This window comes from Molossus molossus, unplaced genomic scaffold (assembly GCF_014108415.1).
Source record: "Molossus molossus isolate mMolMol1 unplaced genomic scaffold, mMolMol1.p scaffold_m16_p_11, whole genome shotgun sequence".
Taxonomy (NCBI): Eukaryota; Metazoa; Chordata; class Mammalia; order Chiroptera; family Molossidae; genus Molossus; species Molossus molossus.
This window is the reverse complement of record NW_023425346.1, coordinates 40179625-40200374: the sequence shown is the minus strand read 5'-3', so window position 1 is coordinate 40200374 and position 20750 is coordinate 40179625. Positions and strand designations below refer to the sequence as shown.

Genomic DNA, 20750 nt, shown 5'->3' with positions numbered 1-20750 from the left:
AAGAAATAGAGGAAGATATAAAAATGTGGAAGCACATACCTTGTTCATGGGTTGGAAGAATTAACATCATTAAAATGTCCATACTACCCAAAGCAATCTATAGATTCAGTGCAATTCCCATCAAAATACCAATGATATATTTCACAGAACTAGAGCAAATACTTCAAAAGTTTATATGGAACCAAAAAAGACCTCGAATAGCCACAACAATCTTGAAGAACAAAGTAGGAGGGATCACATGATCAGATTTCAGGTTATACTACAAAGCCACTGTAATCAAAACTGCTTGGTACTGGCACAAGAACAGGCATATAGATCAGTGGAACAGAACAGAGAACCCGAAAATGGACCCAAGACAATATGCCCAACTAATACTTGACAAGATGGCAAGAGCATACAGTGGAGTAAAGACAGCCTCTTTAATAAATGGTGTTGGGAAAATTGGACAGCTACATGCAAAAAAATGAAACTAGACCATCAACTTACACCCTACACAAGAATAAACTCAAAATGGATAAAAGACTTAAATGTGACTCATGAATCCATAAAAATCCTAGAAGAAACTGTAGGCAACAAAATTTCAGACATCATACGTAGCAGAATTTTCACTGACACATTCCCTAAGGCAACAGAAACAAAGGAGAAAATGAACACATAGGACTACATCAAACTCAAAAGCTTCTATACAGCAAAAGATACAATCATGAAAATGGAAAAGCTACCCACTGTATGGGAGAGCATAATTGCCAATGATATATCAGATAAGGGGTTAATTTCCAATATATATAGAGTGGTCATACAACTCAACAAAAGGAAGACAAAGAACCCAATTAAAAAATGGGCAGAGGAACTAAATAGACACCTCTCCAAACAGGACGTACAAATGGCTAAGAGACATATGAAGAAATGCTCAACATCACTAATAATCAGAGAGTTGCAAATTAAAACAACAATGAGGTATCACCTCACACCTGTCAGAATGGCCGCCATCAACAAATCATCAAATAACAATTGTTGGTGAGGGTGTGGAGAAAAGGGGACTCTAGTACACTGCTGGTGGGAATGCAGACTGGTGCAGCCACTATGGGAAACAATATGGTGTTATCTCAAAAAATTAAAAATTGAACTTCCATTTGACCCAGTGATCCCACTTCTAGGAATATACTCTAAGAAGCCTGAAACACCAATCAGAAAGAATATATGTACCCCCATGTTCGTAGAAGCACTATTTATACTAGCTAAGATCTGGAAACAGCCCAAATGTCCATCAGTAGACAAATGGATAAAAAAGCGGTGGTACATATACACAATGGAGTACTATTCAGCTGTAAGAAAGAAAGATCTCTTATCCTTTGAGACGGCATGGAGGGATCTGGAAAGTGTCATCCTAAGTGAAACAAGCCAAACAGAGAAAGACAAGTATCATATGATCTCACTTATTTGTGGAATATAATGAACATAACACTCTGAGGAATGGGGTAGTCCCAGAGATGTGGAAGTGGGGTACAGACTAACTATCCCCAGAAGAGGGGGTAGGGGGGAGAGATAAATCACAGAACGTATCTGCATGTATGCATGAACAATGGATAAGGACAAAAAAGCTGGGGAGAGGGTGGGGAGGGAGGGGGAGTGGGGGAAATCAGTGGGGCAAAGGAGAAACATCTGTAACAAAAATAAATAAATTAATTTAAAAAAAGAATAAAAGTAACATAGTAACTAGGTGAACACCCTAGTTGAAACTCCAGTAACCAAAAGAACCTGAGCATTAATTTGTTATTTTTCTCAATAGCATAATATAGAAAATAAGGTAGAAATTGACTTTATTCTAGCTTATGAGAAGTTTCTCAATGAAGAGAGAAGACTATCATTCTCAAAGTTTATTGAAATAATGACCAATTCTTAATTGACAAAAAAAAAAGATAAGACAAAGAATGGAAAATAATAAACCTTAATCAAAGCTCATTGGTTTGTCCACCAAACTTATATGCATGTATGCGTTACCATGGACATAGACAGCAATGATAGGAATGGGGTGAGATGGGATTGGGAGGAGGGTATCAATGGGGGGGGAAAAGGAGAAACATCTGTAACAAAATTAAATCAGTAAAAAAAAAAAAAAAAAGAGAGAGAGAGAGAGAAAGGGTGCCAGAAGTTTATACTTGAATGAAGACAAGTGCCAACAGGGTGGAACCTGGAGACGAGAAAGTGGCCAGTGTCAGGCCTTGGCTACACAGACATGCATCACTCTTTAATTTCTGTAGCTCTTCATCGAGTTCATGTCAGAACAGGCAAAACTACTGAATGGCAAAATTGAAAATGTTAACACCTAAAAGACACTAAACTGATAGACTCTGCTGTGAGGAGCAAGCACACTGCAGTACAATATACAGATGATTATTGTAGAATTGTATACATAAAATTTACATAATAAAAAATAATTATTTAATTAATTTTTTAAAAAGGTCATTGGTTTGTCAAGGGTGGAGCCACCATTTTTACTGGAGGGTTCAGATGAAGATGCAAGGAGGAGATGGCCTTTGTTTTGGTCTTATAAGTAGAGTAAAATTGGCAAGTGGAGGAAGGAAAAATGTTATTCTAGCTGAGAAAAATATGCAAAAGGCAGATAAGCCTGCAAGTACATGACCACATTCTCTCTTCTATTTACATTCTCACCCTATAGACCTTACTCGGTCCTGTAGCATCAGACACCATGTTAAGTGGGTATCTATTTTATTTAGACCTCCAGCTCTGAATCCTCCTTGACCCACCCATCTGTTCCTCCAGGTGTTTATATGGAGTCTCCACTTAAAGGTCTTACAGTTATGTCAACTGTTTAATGTTCAAGACTGAGCTCCCGATTGTCTTTCTTTCCAAGCCAACTGTTAATTCTTCCTCTCTTCCATCTCAGAATTTGTACCATCATCCTCTACTGTCCATTCGTCACTCAATAGCCAGAGCTGTCTTTTACAAATGTCTGCCAGATCATGCCACTCCTTGCTTTAAACACTTCAATAGCTTCTCCTTGTTTCTAGAACTAAATGTTTGCCTAATATCTAGTTTCTCTCTAGCATGCCGATCTCACCTTTGGTCTTAACTCACACCACCTGCTCCAGCTGCATGGGCTTCTGCCCAGTTCTGACATGTGTGCAAGGTCCTTCCCACTTAGTGCAACTGCACCTAAAACTCCCACTTCCTGCAGGGGAAAATCTTCCTCCCTCTCTTCTCATGGTTCTCTCACTCATCATTCAAGTTTTGATCCAATTGTCATTAAAAAATATGCCTTCTAATAGTTCTACCCACATTTTCCAAATCATCACCATACTTACTTCCTTCTTAGAACTTAATATGTAATATTCTGTTTATTCATTTATCTCTCTTTCTAGAAAGTCCCAGCTCAATGAGATAGAGGCCTTATTAACCTTTAAACACCATATCTCAAGTACATAGCACAGTTATCTGGCTTAAAGCATGTGCTCAATAAATATTTGTTGAACAAATGAATGCCAAAGTCAGTAATGTCTTAAGACTACAGATAAGAGTTGATAGAAACAAATACATGAATACATTATGTAAAATAAGCATTGAAAAGGATCATTTGGTTTATCCTTTGGAAGTCACTGGTGAGAGTAGTGAATTTGGAGTGAAAGACAGATACCATGGGTGAGGAGTAAAATAGGAGATGTCAAATCGGAGAACAGTAAGTATCATAAACTACTTGACTGAAAACAGAACAATGAAGGTGTGTTGTTACAGTCTTGGGGATCTAAAGAAAGGTCTTTTAGATTTTTGTTAATGGGTGAGATTTATGTATATTTCCATATGAGGAAAGAGAAGCAGCTAAGACCAAACGGCTGAGGGTACGAGGGGCGGGGAGAGGTAGAGGATACGGTAAGATTATAAGGGAGATGGGATTGGGAATAGGATCTGGAGCCCAGGTGAGGGGTAAGTCTTGGACAGAAAGAAGGACACCTCTTCCTTGAGGGGCAGGACATCAAGGAAGGTTTCTTTTAGAGTCTTCCTTTTCTCTGATAAAAGTGAAGTAAAGGCTGATATAGAGCTTAACATAGTGAACAGGTTTTGAAATACCACCATGAGAAATTCAGAGGCATTGACCAGGAATTCATAAAAGGAATGCTGATTGTTAATGAAGATTCAGTTGAAACCATGACTATGGTACCGGTTTCTACGGTTATATAATTCATCCATCAATCAAATGTGTTTTAGGTATCTACTATGTTCTTTATGTGGCTTCTGTGGCTGCTGGGCTGCAGGCTCTGCTGGGGTCATGGCGCCTGTGGCCATGGTGCTCTGGGTCCTCTGTGGCCCTCCCCGGGGTCGGAAACCAGGTGCTAGGGAACATTTGAAAACCACTGAAGTTTTCCTAGTCACTTCTAAAATGAGAAAATGCCACATTGGGGGTGGGCTTAGCCATCATGTACAACAGACCCTCTGTGGAGTCACTACTATCATTTACCTGTGAAGTACTGGTTTTTTGTTTTTGTTTTTTTACCGGCAAGATCCAGGCTCTAGCCCCAGACACCACATGGCAGGCCAGGGTGGTGAATGAGCTGCTGTCAAACACACATCAGCTTCACTCGCCCCCTCAGTGGGAGAACCCTGGGGATGGTTTCGGCCGTGCGTAATTCTGGTTTTCTCGTTCTGCCTCCAGAGGAGCAAAGTAAAGTAGGCCTAGCAAGAACAATGCTTTCCACCGTTTTGAGCTTGATAGATTTGTCCTTTATTTTACCACGTAAGTCGTAACTACTATATATCACAACACTGCTGATTTTTTTTCTTCCTTCCTCCCATCTACCTCCTGCCACTTCCCCAGAAGCATCAAGCTTTCAACATCCTGCTGTCCATTAGCATAAATAAACTCATGCTTTTAAAGTAAAAATAGGTTTAATGCTATATTTGTTAAAGACTGAATTACCAGAAGAGGATAAAAATATTCTTGAGTCACAGGTAGATCATATAGTTTAGAGACAATAACATGCCTTTCTTGTGGTTCCCTGAAATTCAATTATTTTAACCGTAGATTAAAACCTTAGGTCTCAGCGCAAGTTACATTTCCACTTCAGATATTGTTTAACCGTATGGTTTCTCAGGACGTGACCCTTCATGTTTTAATTTACTTTTTCTGTTGCCAATGTATTGTGAGCAGGTCTAAAAAATGAAAAGGGTGAAATGCCATTTAAATTCAATCTTTGCTATATGAACCAATGGGTAATGTTGTTAGAACTTTCCTCCTTGCTCTTATATCTCTGTTGTTAATTTAAATTTTATGTAACATTTATACAATAGATAAGAAAATACTGGGCTAAAAAAGAACAGAATTGGCAAGAAATGGAAATGAGAGATCTTCGGCGTCTAGAAGAATTGAAGAAAACAATGGCTGAACAGTCGGTAAAAGACAGAGAAAGGTAAAAAAAAAATTTTTAATTGTGTGGTGATGGGTGTGGTGACTGGAATCTTCTATCGTGTATTAGAATAAGTGATTATCAGTGGCGGTGCTTTTTATACTTAATAAGTACTTACAGTATTTATAGTCACGAATGGATAATCTGATACTTATAATGTATATTTTTAAGATTTTTAAAAATTTTATTGATTTTTAGAGAGAGAGGAGAGAGAGATAGAAACATCCATGAGAGAGAAACATCAACCAGCTGCCCCTGCACGTCCCCACTAGGGATCGAGCCCACAACCCGGGCATGTGCCCTGACTGGGAATCAAACCAGCGACCTCTTGTGCATGGGACAACGTTCAACCACTGAGCCACACCGGCAAGACCTTATGATGTACTTTAAACTCTCATATTCATACATGAATCTCTAGTTTTTAATTTTTTCCTTAGATAGCTTCATAGATAAAATCCTCCCAGAAGATTTCAGAGTATTTGATTGCCCACTGTGTGCACGAAATGATACCGGCTGCTGCTGTGACTGAATATTTTGACCAGAAAGAGGAAGGCATTATTCAGACGAGAAGGGACCCGCATACTATGGCTGAGGCTGGGGAAGACAATATACAAGTATACTGTGCTGTATGGTATTCATGCTTAATTTTCCTATACTGATAGAGAGAAAAAAACTGAATTTCCTAGAATGTGTTTGTTAGAACTAGAAAGGACATGTGAGATCAACTAACCCAGTCTCCTCATTTTATGAATTAGTACACTGAGAAATTAAAACTATTTTTCCAGTGTTACTGTGTCAATCAGAGTCAGTGACAGAGACAGACAACTTAGTTAATTTGAACAGGAAAAGCTTAAAGTAAAGCATTATTTCTTCTAACAGAAAATCTGTTAGATAAAGGGATAAAGAGAACTTTAAAGAACACCCCAGGGATAAAGGAGGGTTCCCACAGAAGAAACAGAGTTGGAGGTTTGTTTTCCATCCCTCTCTGCGGTTGGGATTCAGACCTTATTATAGAAGGTAAGGCTGCGGCCCGCGGCACAGCGGAGAAATTCGTGGATGGCCTCAACAAGACCTGTGCACAGTCAGCAGGGAAGCAGGAAATGCCCTACTTGGGTGCAGAGTCCAAAGCTGGAAGTCAACCATTGGTGTGCTTGCAAGACTTTGTGGGAATCTGACCGTGGGAGAGCCTCTGACATCTGATGGGAAGCTGACTGCGAGGTGCCATTGGAACGCCATGGGCACAGCACCACTGGGTGTCTCTCACACGTGCTGCGGGCAGCCACAGGGTGGGAGCAAGAGGGGTAAACCCTGGAACCAGAAAGGAAAGCTGCTTCCTTCTTCAGCATCCCTCCAGCACCCTTTGCTGATAGAATATTGTGTCAGCTGCAAGGGAGAAATAATTATGGGGTTCAGCTCTGTTTTCATGAAGCAGACAATGGACCGAGGATTTGGAGTTCAGAAATAATACATTGGTAACTGGTGTAGTTATCCAGTTTTGCTAGTTCCCGAGGGGACTTTTACTAAGATAAATTAAAGATAGATCTTTCATTTCATAACATAAATCACAAATTTTCTTTATAGGTAGTCAATTTTGTAAAAATGCCTGGAATTCTGTATTTCCTGTTCAATTTTTCTGTGAACCTAAAACTGCTCTTAAAAAAAAAAGGCAGTTTTAAAAATTGCTCCTTAGACTTATAAATAACTTGGAGACCATAACCATTTAATATACGTGGCTCACTTGTGTCTAGGAAGCTCCCTTTGTGACCTGTGGGACAGTCTTTGCAAACTCCAGTCACAAGATTGCAGAGTGAATCTGGAGTTCCACATGGATGCCAGGAAAATTCCTAAGGATTTTCTGGATCAAATTCACATTGTCTTCCAGGTATCTCAGGAGTTTAGAGTTGAGTTTTATCTACTATAAAGGAAAGGGAGAGTCCTGGCCAGCTTAGCTCAGCGGTTAGAGCATTGGCCTGAGGTCCAGAGAGACCCAGGTTCGGTTCCCGCTAAGGGCATGTACCTCGGTTGCAGTTTGTCCCGGCCCTGGTTGGGTTGTGTGGGTGGCAGCCACTTAATGTGTTCCTTTCACATCAATGTTTCTCTATTTCTCTCTCTCTTCCTCTCTCTCTCCCTCCTGCTCTATCTGGAAGAATGTCCTCAGGTGAGGATAAAAAAAAGAAAAGAAATGGGAGAATATAGCAAAGTCTGAGCTCAAGGCTAGGAGGTAAAACAGCCCATGAGAAATCAATTAAACAAGCACAAACCAAGATATAAGTGGAAATCAGAAGACAGACCATGGGTCCGAGACAAAAACTCAACATCAGTGAAATATTGAAGGACAGGGCAAAGATGACAGTCAAAAGGCTGGCGGGGTAGTCTGAAACTATGCCCAGGAAACAAAAGGGAGCCACAGGAATAAAAGGGAGTGGAGAAAACAGAACAGGTGTGAGGTCCCAGCAGCTAAGGGACATGCTTCCCATAGAATCTCTCCTCGTAGCCAGGAGTGTCGTGTCTTTGATTACAGAGCCATTTTAGTCTTTTACTTCCTGACCCAATAATTATCAAGATTCGCTGACTCAGCACTCCATTTGAAAAGAAGAAAAGGAAAATCAGCTTAATCTGCATTATATAACAGGATAAGAATAGACACATTATAACATAGTAAAAAGGTTCCTAAGGACTAGTAAGGGACAAGTAGAAGATGAGGGTTTTAGTGTTAAATCTTTCTTTCTTTTTTTTATTTATTTTATTTTTTTTATTGATTAATTTTTGTTACAAATGATTCTCCTTTTTTCCCCCACTGATTCCCCCCTCCCCCTTCCCTCCCTGCCCCTTCCCCCGATTGTTGTCCATGTCCACTGTTCATGCATATAAGTTCTGTTGTTCATCCCTCTCTCACCTCCCCACTCCTTAGGGGATTGTCCTCAAACTGTTATGTTCATTATATTCCAGAAATCAGTGAGATCATATGAAACCTGGAAAATTTCTTTCTTTTTTTAATCCTCACTCGAGCACATTTTTCGATATTTTGTTCAGATAGAGTGGGAGGGAGAGAGAGAGAGAGAGACATTGACGTGAAAGGGACACATCGAGTGGCTGCCACCCACACAACCCAACCAGGGCCGGGGACAAACTGCAACCGAGGTACATCCCCTTAGCGGGAACTGAACCCCATTCTCTCTGGACTGCAGGCTAACGCTCTAACCTCTGAGCCAAACCGGCCAGGGATAAATCTTTCTTGAATAGTGTATGACCTAGCGAAAGGCATTCGTTTAACCTCCACAAGGCTCTGTTTTGTCCTTTGTAAATTTGAACCGATGACTTCTGATGGCTAAGTGAGCTATCAATTCAAGGATTATGATCTGTATGTTCAACTCATGTGAAATGTTGTAGATTAAGATGATTATGAATCCAATGTTTGCATGCCAATGAAAAATCAGTGAGAAAGGCCATTGAAATATCAGAATAACATATCAGAAAATAATTCTCTGAACATTTTGGGTGATGTTGTAGATAAAAGCATAGTCCTCATTCTATGATTTAGGGAAATAAAATTCAACATGTAAAAATTGCTGCTGGCTTTTGCTTCTGAACCAGAAGTTGTATTTTTTCATAATCATTGTGACTAAGAGAGTGGTTGATTGGTTTAAATGTTTCTCTCTACTGCTGAAATATAATTCACAAATCTCATATTTGATATTATAGTTGTAGGCAGATTTTTCTCATGTCAGAATAAGAAGTCTTATAACAGTTTCCAGGCCTGTTAAAAAAACACATAGCCTTGAGGGTTTGGAAATTTCTCTTCTTATTTACTTTTTTTCTTTTTTAATTCTAAGATAAAGTTTCTTAAAAGTAATATTCATAAATTAGCACATATATTAGTTTGAACCATATGTAAATTATATTTTGTGGGTCGAAAATGGTTAAGTAGTAACAATTTTATGTGGTTTGACATAATTTTTAAAAAATAGCAATTCATTTTATTTATTAATTATATTTTTCTGCTCAGTCTATTGTAAAACGTCTTTTGCCCTCATCTTTTTATTGAAATTGTTGTGAAAGTTTCTACTACCCTATAATTTCCTAATGTCTTATTTTCATTTCTCGGCATGCTGTAGAGGTTAAAAGGGAAGGCCCTAGTCTAGAGTCAGGTTCTCGACATTGAAACCTGGCTCTACCCTTCACAGTTGTATAAACTTGGCTGTCATTTAACTTCTCTGAACTTCAGTTTCTTCATCTGTACAATGAAGACATAAATAGTATCTACTTCATAGAATTGTTGCAAGGAATAGATGACATATTGAATTAATATACTACTACCTGGAACATAGTAAATATCTATTAAATATAACTATTTACTATCAATTGACTTTTAAAATGTGAGACACCTTCTAACGTAATTTTTTTCTCAAAAATATATAAGCATTTTAAATATTTTAAATACAACGTGCAATATGGGAACATTATTTTATTTTATTTTTATTTATATTTTTTTATCCTCACCCGAGGACATTTCCCATTTTTTTGTTCAGGTAGAGTGGGAGGGAGAGAGAGGAACTGAGAGAGAGAGAAAGAAACATCGACATGAAAGGGACACATCGAGTGGCTGCCACCCGCACGACCGACCATGGCCGGGGACAAACTGCAACCGAGGTACGTGCCCTTGGTGGGAACTGAACCCGGGTCTCTCAGGACCGCAGGTCGACGCTCTAACCGCTGAGCCAAACCGGCCAGGGCGGGAACATTCTTTTAAATAAAGCATTAAAGTTAAGTCAAAAGTAACCCTTGATCACTATCTCCAGAAATCATTTCTGTTATCAGTTGTTTAATACACACACACACACACACACACACACCCCACCTATACGTGCTTGCATAAAAATGAACTTAACAATAATAACAACAGCCTGGCCAGTGTGGCTCAGTGGGTTGAGCATCATCCAATGGACGGAGAGGTCCCAGTTTGATTCCTGGTCAGGGCACATGCCTGGGTTGCAGGCTCGATCCCCAGTGGAGGGCGTGCAGGAGGAACCCGATCATGTTTCTCTTTCATATCGATGTTCCTTTCTCTCTAAAAAATCAATTAAAAAAAAAAATGAATACTAACAGCAAACCAATATATTTTATAATAACGTACCACTATACTAGCTCTGGTTGTATGTACAAATTATATATTTACTATTAACCATTATTTATTGGTTGCTGCTGGCATATAAGATTTTTGAAAATTAGAAAAGGTACTTCCTTCTAGTGGCAAAGTGCATAGCACCCCTATTAGAAGTAGACAAATTAGAAAAAAGAAAAGATTCCCTTCTGAACCATGAGACACAGCTTAACAAGTAAGTGCAGGCAGAGCTGGACACCATTCCCCGTTTATACTCCTGGCTGGGCATCACTTTTGCAAAGTACAAACTTCAAAATTATACATGGTATCCTTGCAAATAGACCTACCCAATTCTTTTAAAATACTACATATTATCCATGTTTTTTATAAAACTTAGCCATCTAGAATTTATTTTCATGAATGACAGAAACTAAGTATCTGACTTTCATTTTTGGGTCAAAATTGATAGCCAGTTGTCTCAGTACCAGTTATTTGATGATTCATTCTTACTCACTGATTTGAAATGCCACCTTCATCATATATTCTACTTCTAATTATGCTTTTTGATCCATATGGACTATGGATTAGATGAAATAAAAACCGATCAACATTTATATTTTCACATGGACACCATGCTGTTTTAATTATTCTGTTTGCTATCTGATAGAACAAGTGTTCACTCATTGTTCTTTTAGAAAATATCTTAATTATTATGTGAAATTTCATTTAAAAATCCTGTTGATTTTCTTTTGCCCTGACATTTTGTTAAGGAAAGCTGATGCATGAACCAAATTTAATCTCTAATCCAGGATCATGCTTCCAGAACAGCTCTTCAGTCCAAGTCCTCTCTGAGGTCCTTCAGAACATTTCATAGCTTTTTAATTTTTCTCTGGCCAAGGCTTGGATATCATTTTGGAATAGTAGAAACCGGTGACCCAAGAAGCAGATTAAAAACGTTCTTTAGTAGCTATTGTCAGAAACAGTGTCTGACGTGCGTGGTGACAGTGGGGACGCAGAGGTTCATGGAGTATTTAGATAGGGGAAAATGCGGTGGCTCTCTTCCTTAGGGATGGAGGTGGAGGGAAGACAGAGAACAAAAGCATAATCTTGAACATTACTGAGCTATTTTGGTCCTTTAGGGTTGAAAGCTTTAGTTAGTTTGTTTTTAGTCTCTTTCATTTTCTAATAAATGTGTTGGACTATAGGTTTGTTTGTATTTTTTCTCTATATTTTGGCCATGTTATATAAGGTTTGAAATATGTTTTTATTATGCAATTACTAACTTTTTACATTTCACTTTTTATGTCCTAACAATAAATTGGTAGATGTTGGGGTGCTTGCCAGAGGCCAGGTTGCTGATAGTTTTCATTTTCTACAACTCTACTTCCCATGCTATTGCATAAAAACATGCAAAAATTCAACTTGCTTGTGGGAACTTACCAACACGGCTACCTTTAATGGTAAAAATCGTTTTATTGAAGAATAACTCATATCATACGTTTTCATTTTAAGTGTACAATAAATAATTTTTAGTAAATTTATATAGTTGTACAACCATCTCCATAGTCCAGTTTTAGATCATTTGCATCACCCCAAAAAGATTCCTTACCGCCATTTGCATTAATTTCCAGTATCACTCCCAGTCCCAGTGACCACGATCTATTTCTGTCTCACTTGATTTGCCTTTTCTGGACATTTTATGTAAATGGGATGCATCTGCGTTCCTTCCCTGAGCATTCAGTTTCTGAGGCTCGCCCATGTTGTGGCATGTATCATTCATTTTTCCTTTTTATTACAAAATACTATTCCACTTCAACTTGGCTTTAAAAATCTGTTTTACAAGGCAATATAGATTTTTTTTCTGTTGGGAGAGATGAATATTAATGTATGCAAGATGACAAAAAACAAGTTCCAAAGTTATATAAAGTACGTTATCAGTTCTATAAAAGACTTCCATTTGTACCAAGGTCAACTACTCACTCAAACTGGTCCCAAATGTGTGAAGAATTGTAACTGATCTCAGCTTCTTTATGAGCCCCGTTTCTTCAGAGTAATGAAGAAAGATGGAACTTTTTAATTAAAGTATCTCAAGCTCTTTCATTGGATTATCTCTATTTTATTGGGAGGTAAAGTACACACTCTCTCCTCATTCCCACAATTTCACCTCATCCCTGTACCTCCCCAGGGCACAAGGCAGTACTATCCAATAGAAATATTAGGTGAATCACATATGTAATTTTAAATGTTCTAGTAGCTACATTTAAAGATGTAAAAAGTGAATGTCAAAATTGACTTTAATAATGCATTTTTAACCCAATATATTTACAAACGTTATCATTTCAGTATGCTATCAGTATAAAACTATTGCAATATTTTGCATGCTTTTTTCATATGAAGTCTTTGAAATCTGCTGTACGTTTCACACTTTCAGCATGTTTCCTTTTGGAGTAGTCACACTTCTCGTGCAGAATCACCTGACATGGTTACTGGGCACCGCGCTGGTCAGTGGAGGCTCACAGGAAAGCTTAATAGCCTCCTGGCAGTGGGGGGTCGAGTGGCCGGTCCACCTAGATTCTGACTCCATTACAGAATTGAGATCACCTTTTATATCAATTCTGAACCCTGCTCTTCTTCGCATCTTGCATCTTTCAGGGTCTTCCCTGCCCTTCCAGGATGTCCTTGGGATCTCTTGTATTGGGAATGGCTTTGATCCTCATGTAATGAACTGGTGGCATAACTGGACCCACTTTGTCTTGGTGTGTGGGCCAGCATATGCTGCTGCTGCGCCTGCCGTTGCCTCTGGTCCTGAGGTCCCCTTCTCCAGGTCTCACCAGCCCTGGTTTCCCCAGTGTGTGTGTCCAATAAGACCTTGTGCAAGTTGTGAGAAACAAATGTTTTCTCATATAATTTCTTAACACCTCCCTCTGCTCCTGTTTCACGCTGGACAGGATACCGTATGGAATGCAGGGCTTTCCCAGGAGGCATTTTACACCAGGAAAGTGGGAACTAGCCCCCTGTTCTTGGATCCTCCCATAGCTATCTCAGGATTTCTGCTTAGCCCTCAACCATCACAGTTTGATTCACTGAGGCATAGGAAGTGAGGGCTGGTGTCTGAGAACGCACCTGTTTCTCTTCCACCCCAGGGGTGGCCAAAGGGAAGCATGACTTGCCGGGGAAATAAAATAGATGAAGTCAATGTTTTCAAAATATTCTTCCTGGGATATCTATATAAAGAAAAAGTCTAGAAAGAAATATACTCCTATGATAACAGTTTTTGTCTCCAGGTAATGAAATGAAGGGTAGTTTTGATTTTCTTCTTTATATTTCTGTATTTTCCAAAATTTGCACAATGACCATACATTTATGATAGTAAGAAAAACACATAGTAGTTTTAAAAATAATAAGTAAAAGATACTTTTTTATTTTCGGTGTGGCTTGAAACTCGTGGGCAAAATGGAAAGAAATGTACATTATATCAAAGTGAATATATTCATCCAAATATAAGGGTTTTAAACAGATGATACCCTTTCCAGGTAACAGAACTTATCTTCAAAATAGACATGAGAACATATCTTTTATTTTTATTTTTTACCATAATGTTTACACCTTGATTTATCTGATTTCTCTAATTCTACATTCCAGGTTCTTTCCTAGCCACCCCGCCTTGTCATTTGACGTCCTACTGGCTCTTTTCAAAGCCTCTTTTCCTACCCACAGCCGGAAGCTGAACGCTGTTCTTGTGTGTACAGCCCTTCCTTCCTTCCTTCCTTCCTTCCTTCCTTCCTTCCTTCCTTCCTTCCTTCCTTCCTTCTTTCTTTCTTTCTTTCTTTCTTTCTTTCTTTCTTTCTTTCTTTCTTTCTTTCTTTCTTTCTTTCTTTCCAGCAGGGCTCTGAGTACACCAGTTACGCCCAGTCTTCCACTGGGGCCTGTTGGCGCCAATGGCACAGCCCTAGTCACTGCAGAGGGTAGCCCTATAACCTGGGGTGGTTCTGTGATACATGTTTCTTTCGTTTGGGAGTAATTTAAAAAATATATACAGGGTGAGGAAAAAATAGGTTTACAGTTTTGAGTATGCAAAATGCAGAGTTTATATTTTTATTTATTAATTTGAATTTTTTTCTTTATTGATTTTAGAGAGAGAAGAAGGGAGAGAGAAAGAGACATAGAAACATTGATGAGAGAACATTGATTGGCTGCCTCCTACATCCCCCCCACTGGGGATTTGGCCCACAACCTGGGCTTGTGCCCTGACTGGGAATTGAACTGGTGACCTCTTGGCGCATGGATCGATGCTCAACCACTGAGCCACACTGGCTGGGCAGAGTTTATTCTTTTATTATTTATTAATTGTTGTATTATTTTCTATGCAACCAACCATAAACCTACTTTTGCCCCACACTGTATATATGTTTTCTTTACCGAGTATTTTTTATGTTAGATCCACACAGGGAGAAGTAGAAAACAAGAACACGTAATGGTCATATCTCATTTTTAAAAATTTTTCTTAGCATCATTGCTTCCCATTACCACTGAAAGTTGCAGAGTAAACAAGCAGAAATTAGAATACCCTTCTATACACCAAGGCCTCTCTCCTCTTGTTGTTACAACATTTTATAAACACTTGTTAAAATGTTCAACCTGCAACTTTTCTGAAGTTCAGCTCTCTTGCAGCTAACATGTACACACACTCCTTTCTCTGTACAATGATTGCTTTTACAGGAGTGGATATGATTGTGGTGTTTCAGTTCTATTCATTGCTATTCCTTGTAATTTAATAGTCCACCGCTTCCATTTACCTCCTTTGTAAAAATTTTAATGTATTTAAAAAATTTTAAACTATATACTCTGATAATTTTAAAGATTTCTAAAAGTAGGTTTACTTGGCCATGAAGTTCCTCTGGATATCGTTTTATAACTAGAAAACTGAGTGAAGTTGGGCATATCCCACTAAAGGAAGGTATGGGTTGCTAAGAACTTTATTGGTCAACATTAATGTAACACTAGAGCAGTGGTTCCATTCAATAGAATCACCTGGGGAGCTATCTAAAGTCCTGATGCCCAGATCAGGCCCCCAACCAAGTCTATCAGAATCTTTGGAAAGGGAGTTTTGGTAAAAGTTTTTGAAAATCTTCAGTGAAGTTCTTTGCATATTTTCTGAAGTATGGGCCCCTAACCACCCAGTAAATTCTTGAGAAGATGTCACTTTTTGTAGAAGTGCACCTATTTTCTCTTTTCTCAATGCTATACCCTCACTGAAATAGTTCAGGTAAATCATGTAGGTGAAATTTTACATTCATGGTAGAATTCTAGAAATCGTCTGCAAGGACAAACATTGGATGTTTCTCTCCAAGCAGAGGGGTGTGTGTGTGTGTGTGTGTGTGTGTGCATGCACAGTGCTCATTTGATGGAGAAAGCATTGTTTTCTGTAGTAACAAACACTCATTTTTAGTTATTTTTTCCAAAACAAGAGAGTTTTCTTATGTTGTAAGACAATTCACATTTGAAGTTTAAGATGGTGAAGCCCACTGGGGAAGGAAGGAACAGGAACCAGCTGCCTTCCTAACACCGAATTGGCTTTGGTGATCTAGTGTGTTTTGGGGTGCTTGCCAACAGCACGGAACTGACGGTTATTGCATTTTCTAAGTAGTAGAACCAGATGTTTCTCTCTATTTTCCATGTCTTTGCTTAACAATATGCAAAACTCAGCATGTTTTATTGGAAGAAATTAAGGACATTTAAAGTGGGTTCATAGTCTAACCTTTGGACTTTTAGAGAATATGTTTAGCAAAGTGACGTCAATGGAGACTTTAGGAACATTTGTTATGTTTTTGCCTCTCAGCATGAGTTTCCCCAAATGAGTGGGAACATTCTTGTTCATTAAACCTCATCAACCGCATCTCCGTTCCACGCGGGGGTGCCAAAGGAGGGCCACCAGGGGTCACTGTGAGGCATTCGACAGGTATAATTCTTAGTGCGGCTGTCTGTTTTGTCTTTTAAATGAAGTTAGGAATGTTTCACAAATTAACATTAATTTAAAAGACCCCACTGATAGCCAGCTTGCCACCTTCCAACCCGTAGAGGTGATTTTGTCAAATAATAATATTAACACTTAGAACCCGCTCATCAGCACAACATAACTACTTACTGCATGTGTGTGTGTCTGTGTGTGTGTGTTTTCATATGTGGAGGCATGAATACATGTTATTTGGACATAACTGTAGTGGTCCTTCAATGGATTGTAGCTAACAAGCATGGTCGGCAGAGGGAAGCTAAGAAATGTATGTACAGCAATATATAGTTATTGTAACGTGAACACAAACCAGCAAGCGTGTGCCAGGGGGCAGACGGAGCAGCAGCTGGGCAGACATGACTCAGCTGAGGGTCATTCTAGGGGTCTTGGGTGACAGTTTATCTCCTGAGGTATGCACGGCCAGCTTCAGATCTGGGGTCTTTTCCAAACCCCTGGCAATTAGAGGGCCTGTTGTCTGGTAATTTGGACTGCTTTACTTTACTGTTTACAACTTTGATGTTTGACTTTAGAAATCTTTGCTTGTTAAAAAAGCTACTGGATTTCTACTCTATGCCAAGTTGATCTGTCTGTTGCCGTTACTTATTTAGGATATATAGTGGAATGTCCTCACGTATGTGTTTGGTAGAGGGCAGACAATATTCAGAAACCCTTTATACAACATTTTTACCCAAAATGAGCATGGCTGAATCCTTTTAGTACCCACCATTATTTTTCTTTCAGATGTATATGTCAGTAAAGTGACCACAGATGCTATAATTATAAATGGAACAGCTAGATGCTCTGGTCTTTTCAAGAACCAATTATTTCATACCCCCCCCCCCCCCCGAAACACAGACTTTGATCTTGGCCCATAATTAGTGCTACAGATATATCGAAAGTTTCTTTTAGGGCAGCGGTTCTCAACCTGTGGGTCGCGACCCCTTTGGGGGTCGAACGACCCTTTCACAGGAGTTGCCTAAGACCATTGGAAAACACATATATCTGATGGTCTTAGGAACGGAGACACCGCTCCTCTATCCATCTCCAGGCGGGTCCGCCCACATGCAGATACACCCACATACAACGTGAGGAACTGTATTAAAGGGTGTGGCATTAGGAAGGTTGAGAACCACTGTTTCAGGGCATTGGTGTGTTTGAAACTGCATTCTCTTTCTCCAAGTCCACATGTATACTGATATGTAAAGGTGAATGATCTGCTGTTCCTCTTCAGCTGCGAAGGGATGCTGTGCTCCCAAAGACCACACCCAGCACGTGGGGATGAACTGGAGGCAACTGCTGTATATGTGTTGATGTATTTACCTCTAACCTCTTAATGAGGAAGTTTTACTAACCACTTTCAGGCAATGAAATATTGACCTTTTAGATAAACTCTAGGAAGAGTGTGTAAAGCTGCAGGGCTAGGTAGGCAGAAACTTAGCAGCCACAGCAACATGAAGGAAGTGTAAAGCCATGGATTGGGAGAAACATAATGGCATTTCTTTCATGAAGTGCCACCACCGTACTGGACACTACATCGCTTCAAGCACTCGATGTTTATCCTTTGCTCAGAACTACTGCAGAGCACACACACAGAGCAGCCAGGTAATATTACATAAACATTATTTCATTAGTGAAGGAAGCATGTTTATGATCTTGCTTTATATATTTTGCAGTCTTACTTTATATGTTTTAATAAGAGATTCATAGAATCATATGATTTTAAAGCTGGAAGGAATCTTGGAAAGCATCCAGTCTAGCCCCCTTGTAGTAACTAGGGTTCTGGTGTGCACACAACAGAAATAATTTTTAGTTGAATTTTATAGGGATAATATTCTATTGAAAGATATTTGGGTAGCTCACAGAATCATCTGCAGAACACAGCTTTGAAAATGCCTGGGAAGATAAGAAAGAGTCAAAACTGTACCCCAATTCCCTCCTCAGAACTATCCCAGTGAGTCCGACCGCTGACCTCTTCCCCTGCAGTCTTGGGACTCTGGACATCACTGTTGGCAATGCTGCCTTTGTTCATACTCCTGCCACGCCGCCCCTGCCCACGGCCTCAGCAGCTTCTCCACGGGCCCCGCTTCTTTGGATCACTGGCTTCCCAGTGAAGGATCTGCTGGGCTGAACTCAGCTCAGAGGCTCATGCGTTAGCTGCAAAGGAGGCTAGGAAAACAAGTATGTGACATCGAGTGACAGTGGGAGTTCTTTCAAACAGGAAGGAAGCTGGAGCTAGGAAAAAGAAAAAGTGTTTCCTACAGTTCACAACTTGACTTGGCCAAATTAACAAATGCCTTTCTATACTGAAACTACCAAAAACTTAACTTTCACCTAACTCTGTATAATTTTACCTTGCACAACTCAAAACATCTCACCACATTTCTAAAGGAAATCAACTCAAACTCTCATTTGTTATAGCAGCATCTAGCTCTAAATTCAAGATCTCTACTTGATTTTTCTTTTGCCCTATTATCCTCTAGTCCTGTTATGATCCATCTCAATATCTCATGACCTATGAACTATGTTTAAAGTTGACCACCAATAAACACACCTCATGTAAAATAGTAAGGAAAAAAAAGGTAAAAGAATTCGGCATAAAATTAGTGTGTATGTGTGTGTGTGTGCATGTGTGTGTGTGCGTGTGTGTGTGAATGTGGCACATCAAGGATGGACATCTTCCTTTGGTAAATGGTTAAGGTCACAATACAAATTTATAATTTCCTTTCTCTACTATGTGTCACATATGCCCTTTGCTTTCAGCCAGCATCTTGGCTGGGTGAGGTTCTTATTCAGTGGGTTAACTTCTACCTTAGTTTCTGAGGGACAGGCTTACACAGGGTGACTTCCACTGGGCATGTAATACCAGCTAGTATCTTGGGAGTTTCTTGGATTCCATGTATGTCTCCCTGCCTCTATTAAATAATAGCAGTCTGGTTTCCTTTTGATGCCAGCACTGTAATCTTCTTGTCTACCTATTTGCTTAGTAGTTTGATAAACCCCCAAAGGCAAGTACTTGAGTCAGCTCCTAATTCAGTGTAACCATTGTCCTTCTTGAGAAAGTATTAGAAGTTAAAACTGGCAGGGCCTAGAGTCTCAGGGATGGAAAACAAATTTTACAAATGGGCCTTTAGGGTTGGTTATGAAAAGCACAATTCTCACTGGTACTTATTGGTCCACCTATGAACATATTCTGTCCATGTTGAGAAATAGCATCATATATTGGTCACTGCTGCAGAGAAAAACCATTGCCTATAAAATAGCATATAACTTTGCAAATATTATGCCCCAGCTTATAATGCATCTAAGTCTTCAATAGACCATCCCTCCATTTTATAAGGACGGCAGCATACAGGTGATATAGTGAGTCCCTGAGCGTGGGCCTTTGTTGTCCTTCTTCTTCCTAAGAAAGAGCAATGTCCTGTGGGACACTGTGAGTGAACAGATGATGCAAACAGAGTGAATAGGAAAAGAAAATCCAAATTCTTTTTTTTTTTTTTTGCCTTTCCCATGATAGAACCGGTGAGATATAATGTTGTAACCAGCTAACACTGGCTAATTTCCCTGGTGTATCACACCCTATCATGAGCTCAGAGTGATAGTTAAGCAATGCATAGCTTCTGCTCCTACTTCTGGGAGCATTTTATCATGAGCCCAATGAGCAAGTAGCAAGTACCAGGCTGCCTTGGAAGAAGAGTCATACATGCATAAGAGATAATCTCTTCCACCCCAGTCTTTAAAATCAGCTCCATACAATATTCCTGCACTCTGGACCAATTCCAACAGGTCCATCCACATAGTCCCTCTGAGTCTTTCTGGCACGAACCCTCCAGTCTTATTCCTTCAATGTCCCTAACCAGTTGGCCAAGCCATTAAGTGCTGACAAAATATTATTAATGCATCATTTATTCATTTACTCAAAAAATATTTATTGAGTAGCTAACATGTAACAGTTACTAATCCTTTGCCTCAGGTAAAGTGGACATTGAGACATTCCTCTTGCAATTATACCCACATGGAAAGTGTCCCTTCATTACCTTTTAGGGACGTGGCAGAGCAGTCCACCATGGCAGTCTGCTTTGCCTGGGGCCAGTATATGTGTAGACCCAGCTGTAAAACTGGCCTTTTTTTTGATTCCTCACTCAGCTAGTCACTGAGAATGCCCCAGGGGCCACAGGTGTGGGTTCAGGGAGGAATGTCAGTGTGGGAGGAGCATGAGCCA

General features: G+C 39.5%; 1 protein-coding gene across 2 annotated transcripts in view; it reads left to right on the top strand.

The window, feature by feature from the left end:
• CCDC148 (coiled-coil domain containing 148) overlaps positions 1-20750 on the top strand; it is a 181514-nt gene that overhangs the window by 124054 nt on the left and 36710 nt on the right. For both annotated transcript variants that reach the window (XM_036254893.1, XM_036254894.1), the window contains one exon: positions 5305-5423. In XM_036254893.1, the coding sequence (XP_036110786.1) occupies positions 5305-5423 (119 nt within the window). The remainder of the gene's footprint in view (positions 1-5304; positions 5424-20750) is intronic.